Below are 5637 nucleotides of genomic sequence, written 5' to 3'. Positions count from 1 at the left end.
TAACCATCAGAGTACACACGATTACGAAGATATTAAAAGGAACTCCATCACACCGAGTAGAGAGAAAATAAGGAGCTGATATGGACCCTATACTACAATTGTGGTCGTCTGCAGCATTGCTAGAGCCAGTCATATGACAAGTCTCAATACAATAAAACAAATTAAAACTAAAATGGCTAGTTTTACAATGAGCCATGGAAAGTGGGAAAAGTCAATGCATGTTAGGCGAAGCTCCCTCGCTCCAAAATAAGACCCATCCTGGAGACTGGGCAAGCAATCTGTCCCAAATCTATCCCCCTCCACAATGGGTTAAAGAAAAAATAAAGTTAAGAAAAATAACTTATTTATTAAAATTCATATTGGGGTCATGTTGCAATCCTAGAGGCATCATCCCTCCGTCCTGAACCACCTCGTGGTAGAGACAGGGGTCTGGGAGTGTTCTTATCCAAGAATATTTTGGTCCTAGTTGTAATTCCTGGAGTGGCCTGGACTTGGTTCTTTAGGCTCTGTGGCAGGTCGTCAAATATTGCTTGGGGAATGTCGCCTGTTGGAGATAGGAGGGATAGGTTAGAGGTAGCACACACTTCCATTTCGACTATTACATACTAGGCTAGCCTTGCTCAAGGACACGAGCCAGCCAGCAAGCCAAGGCCTGCACTTACGATTACAAGAATACTTCATATTCGACCAGATGATTTTAGGCTGAGAGAGGCAGAACACTCCCATTCGGCCTCCCAGCAAGGTCTCGTCGTAGAGGTTACCCGAATCTATTACCAACGTGTTGCCATTGTACAGGTAGAACCTCATTACACCGCCAATTTCAGGGCGGTGGTGAAGCTGCCAGCGGTAGGCCACACGCGGTTTCCAGCCGATGCTGGAGTCATGCCACAACAGCTTGACCTGGAAATTTGATAAAAGACGATTAACCAGGGAATAGTACAATCAATTAACAGGGTAAGTTCCTGTATGTATAACAGTTGCCTATTGCTAATTTTACAAGGATACAGAATATACAACAGGTTATAAAAAGGGTCAGGATCATGCAGTGCAATACAAACCTGATTCGTAGTAGTGGCAGTCTTCCATAGGGCATCAGCAAGGGCATTACTAGGGCCAGTAGCAGAATTTACCAACCTTAGCTGAACACCTTTCAGTCCAGTACCCTGATTAGCCTTCTTCCACATCATTGCATAGAACTTGGCATTGCTTTGGTAGCTGCAATTAACACCACAGCATTAGACAAGGTTCCATGTATCTACATCCTTCAGAAGTACAAACTGTTCCTTAACAATACCTGAATGTAAATCCAACATAATCATCATCACTAGTATCTTCAATGAAGAAAGTGCCTTCAAAATCCACACTCTCCATCGAGGCATCACCTGTTGAGGTTAGGTTTAATTAAATCAGAAGAACATCTAGGGGAGGGTTGGGGAAGAGAAAGGAAGATTTAACTTGCAGTGGACCAGGGTGCATCTGCATCTTTCCCATGCTGGTGGACTGGGATGCAAGCCAACGTACCAACAGCTAATCCAGGAGCAGAATTCACGTTCTGGTGGATCTCTGCACCCCCATCATAAACAACCCATTTGGGAGCCACAGAGCTGGAAGGCTGCAGGTTCACCATCTGCAGATTCCTGTCAAAGTATCATCAGAGCAAGCTTGGTACAAAGATTTGGATTTATGCAAATCATTTCACACTGCCCGTCTATCTACATGCTCTAAGCACTTTATCCATTCCAAGCACTTACGTGAAATCAGTTTTGTGAATATTGGGGTTCAGGATGCAGTTGTCTTCAGAGTCGATAATTAGATCACCATCACGGTCCGTGATACAAGCATCTCCCCGGCCATCACCATCAAAGTCCTTTTGGTCGGCATTGGGAATGAGCATGCAGTTATCCAAGTCATCATTGATGCCATCGTTGTCACTGTCAGAGTCACACACATCACCTGCACCGTCGCTGTCAACATCCACCTGAGCGCTATTGTGAAGTCCAGGACAGTTGTCCACACTGTCATCAATACCATCCCTGCAAGCCAAGATGTACACATAAGATACTTCCCCTCATACACACTGCCAAAAACGATGCCAATAATTGCATCGTTTTTTGGTAATCACCACAAAACCAGATCCAAAGAATTACCGATCTGCGTCGGTATCACCATCGCATTTATTCCCTACGAGGTCTTGGTCACTGTCCGCCTGGCCAGAATTGGCAACAGTAGGACAGTTGTCGCACAGGTCGCCCACACCATCACCATCGACATCTCCCTGGTTGCTATTGGCCACCGATGGACAGTTGTCCTTGTCATTGGCGAGTCCTGCAAGGGTTTCAACGAGCCATTACTTAGCAAGTAGAGTTTGCTTTGCTGGAGCAGCCCAAGGTTTTACACAGCTCTGTCAAGCCAAAGGGCTAAAAGGCACAGCACACTACCATCGTTATCGATATCTGGATCACACGCATCGCCGAGGCCGTCAAGATCAACGTCCTTTTGGTTAGAGTTTTTGACACTAGGGCAGTTGTCACACAAATTTCCCGTGCCATCAGAATCTTTATCTTCTTGGCCAGGGTTGACAATCAGTGGGCAGTTATCCTGCAAGGAAACTTGCCTTTACTCCAATCCTATCCTATCCTATCCTTGGAAGCCCAGTTTATACAACAGACTGCATTACCACCACCACCACACTTACCGAAGGGTTTTTCCGGCCATCGCCGTCAGCATCGTCATCACACGAATCACCTAGTCCATCTCCATCAGCATCCTCTTGACCAGAATTCGGCCGATTCACGCAGTTATCCTTTTTGCAGTGCTTGTCAGTGCATGCCAGCTGACTGTCTGGGTACCCATCGATGTCAGAATCAGGGCCACAGACAACACCATCACCAGCAAAGCCAACTGGGCACTAAATAAAGGCATTATTGAAAATTAGCCGTCTCGTCAACGGCCAAGTTTATGCATTAAGAATCAGGTTACCCTGCATTTTAAAAAGGCAACAGCTTTCATGAAAAGATGAAATTTACCTCGAGGTTTTCACAAGTTATGCCATTCCCAGAGAATCCAGCAGGACAAGGACCGCAGGTGTAGAAGGGTGCCACCTGAGAGAAGGTACAGGTAACACCTGCGAAGCATGGTTGCAGCTCACATGCGCCTGAAATGCGAAGCAAAAAACTGTACAATTCCATACCCAAAGTTGATCAACTCTGCTTTCCTGGTTTACCAGCACAAGTAGTAGTCATACCATGCTTAAGACTGCCACGTCAACAGTTAGTCATTATGCATAGCAATAGTGTGCAGCAATCTGTATTAATACACATAATGTCAATTCTATCAAAGCACCAAGGTTTTGGAATTGGTTACATGTACAGTAAATAGCCCAAGCAAACACCTTCACTTACAACAGAGGACCTGCTGCAGATTTGATACATCAAAACAATTTACTTACCAGCACATCCAAATCCATCACCAATATAACCAGGGAGGCAACTGCAGTTCCTGCTGCCAACAGTATTAGTACACTGAGCCTTTGCATGGCACCCGCCATTACCCACCAGGCACTCGTCAACATCTGTAATAACATTAAGCGACATTAAAATGCTTGCAGTCTCCACTCTGCTTTTAATGAGCAAGATGGTCAGCCAAGATGGATTGTTGAAAATTCATGTGCTCTGCCACCTTCATCTTGAAGACCTTAAGCTCTTTATCAAATGCAATTTATCACAGCCCAAGAAAGAACTCGGGTTCATCTCAAAATGCTACCAATTTGTTGCATTTACTTGCACTTGCCTTTGCACACGAGGCCATCCCCAGTGAACCCTGCTAAGCATTTGCAGTCACGACTGCCCACAGTATTACTACACTGAGCATTCGTGTCACACCCTCCATTGGAGACTAAGCATTCGTCCACATCTGCAAGTGGTGGGTTTCATTAGTATGCAAGAAATCACCAACATGATTAAAGCTCTCCACTTGGTGGATTTAGGCTTCTTGCCATTATGGCCAGTCATTAGCAGTGAAAATACCTGCACTCACCAGAGCAAGCGAGCCCATCACCAGTGAACCCTGCCCGACACTTGCATACCCGTCCACCTGGTACATTCTGGCAGTTGGCATTTCTATCACAACCACCATTGTTGACCAAGCATTCATCCACATCTGCAAGGGTGGACTTTATTAGTATGCGAGAAATCTGCAACCTGTGCAAGGCCATCTACGTGTTGGCTTTAGGCACCTTGCCTTTCAACCAATTAGTTGACCAAGATGCATCCTTTTGGCGATTAGGAATCTCAAAATGCTACCAATTTGTTGCATTTACTTGCACTTACCTTTGCACACGAGGCCATCCCCAGTGAACCCTGCTAAGCATTTGCAGTCACGACTGCCCACAGTATTACTACACTGAGCATTCGTGTCACACCCTCCATTGGAGACTAAGCATTCGTCCACATCTGCAAGTGGTGGGTTTCATTAGTATGCAAGAAATCACCAACATGATTAAAGCTATCCACTTGGTGGATTTAAGCTTCTTGCCTTTACGGCCAGTCATTAGCAGTGAAAATACCTGCACTCACCAGAGCAAGCGAGCCCATCACCAGTGAACCCTGCCCGACACTTGCATACCCGTCCACCTGGTACATTCTGGCAGTTGGCATTTCTATCACAACCACCATTGTTGACCAAGCATTCGTCCACATCTGCAAGTGGTGGGTTTCATTAGTATGCAAGAAATCACCAACATGATTAAAGCTATCCACTTGGTGGATTTAGGCTTCTTGCCATTATGGCCATGCCTTTATGGCCAGTCATTAGCAGTGAAAATACCTGCACTCACCAGAGCAAGCGAGCCCATCACCAGTGAACCCTGCCCGACACTTGCATACCCGTCCACCTGGTACATTTTGGCAGTTGGCATTTCTATCACAACCACCATTGTTGACCAAGCATTCGTCCACATCTGCAAGTGGTGGGTTTCATTAGTATGCAAGAAATCACCAACATGATTAAAGCTATCCACTTGGTGGATTTAAGCTTCTTGCCTTTACGGCCAGTCATTAGCAGTGAAAATACCTGCACTCACCAGAGCAAGCGAGCCCATCACCAGTGAACCCTGCCCGACACTTGCATACCCGTCCACCTGGTACATTCTGGCAGTTGGCATTACCATCACAACCACCATTGTTGACCAAGCATTCATCGATATCTGTGTGCAAAGCAAGAGGCAAACTGGTCATCTAGCAGTATCCAAGGTGCTGAAGTGCCACACACACACACACACACACACACCTGCCTAGTTAGTTCACGCACCTGTACAGGTCATACCATCACCAGTGTAACCTGCCTTGCAAGTGCAAGTCACTACCGTGCCAGAAGTGGTGCAGTCGGCATTTGCATTGCAGCCACCATTGTTGGTCACACACAAATCTGAAACAGGTAGATCATTTATCAAGTTGAAGCATTAATGCAAATAGATCAAGCATCAAGGATTAAAATAAACCAAGCTTAAATAACAAGTATTACTCCCTGCTGTTGTAAATAGAAAAAGGCATCTTTTATATAGATGCCATAGAACCAACTTATCCATTTTAGAAAGCAATGCTATTCTAACCATTAGAAACTACTAATCCCTCTAATTAG

At 45.4% G+C, this 5637-nt stretch overlaps 1 protein-coding gene across 3 annotated transcripts in view; it reads right to left on the bottom strand.

Annotated features, from left to right (window-relative positions):
• Window positions 1-326: 326 nt before the first annotated feature.
• The window catches only part of LOC122250810 (uncharacterized), a 7493-nt gene continuing 2182 nt past the window's right edge, over window positions 327-5637 (bottom strand). Inside the window, exons 5-22 of one of the 3 annotated variants that reach the window (XM_086554112.1) lie at window positions 5308-5424; window positions 5081-5203; window positions 4835-4957; window positions 4575-4697; window positions 4329-4451; window positions 4036-4158; window positions 3790-3912; window positions 3449-3571; window positions 3027-3154; window positions 2696-2908; window positions 2439-2598; window positions 2148-2325; window positions 1752-2033; window positions 1522-1637; window positions 1295-1382; window positions 1059-1215; window positions 663-900; window positions 327-544 (exon numbers count right to left, since the gene is read on the bottom strand). In XM_086554112.1, the coding sequence (XP_086410238.1) occupies window positions 366-544; window positions 663-900; window positions 1059-1215; window positions 1295-1382; window positions 1522-1637; window positions 1752-2033; window positions 2148-2325; window positions 2439-2598; window positions 2696-2908; window positions 3027-3154; window positions 3449-3571; window positions 3790-3912; window positions 4036-4158; window positions 4329-4451; window positions 4575-4697; window positions 4835-4957; window positions 5081-5203; window positions 5308-5424 (2717 nt within the window). In that variant the 3' untranslated portion in view covers window positions 327-365. The remainder of the gene's footprint in view (window positions 545-662; window positions 901-1058; window positions 1216-1294; window positions 1383-1521; window positions 1638-1751; window positions 2034-2147; window positions 2326-2438; window positions 2599-2695; window positions 2909-3026; window positions 3155-3448; window positions 3572-3789; window positions 3913-4035; window positions 4159-4328; window positions 4452-4574; window positions 4698-4834; window positions 4958-5080; window positions 5204-5307; window positions 5425-5637) is intronic. The other 2 variants (XM_086554113.1, XM_086554114.1) reach the window with 2 other exon arrangements.

The sequence above is a fragment of the Penaeus japonicus genome, unplaced genomic scaffold (assembly GCF_977035675.1).
Source record: "Penaeus japonicus unplaced genomic scaffold, GWHDUDI00000001_assembly GWHDUDI00000029, whole genome shotgun sequence".
Lineage (NCBI taxonomy): Eukaryota > Metazoa > Arthropoda > Malacostraca > Decapoda > Penaeidae > Penaeus > Penaeus japonicus.
Note: the sequence above shows the minus strand (reverse complement) of the source record. Positions and strands in the feature narration are given on the sequence as shown.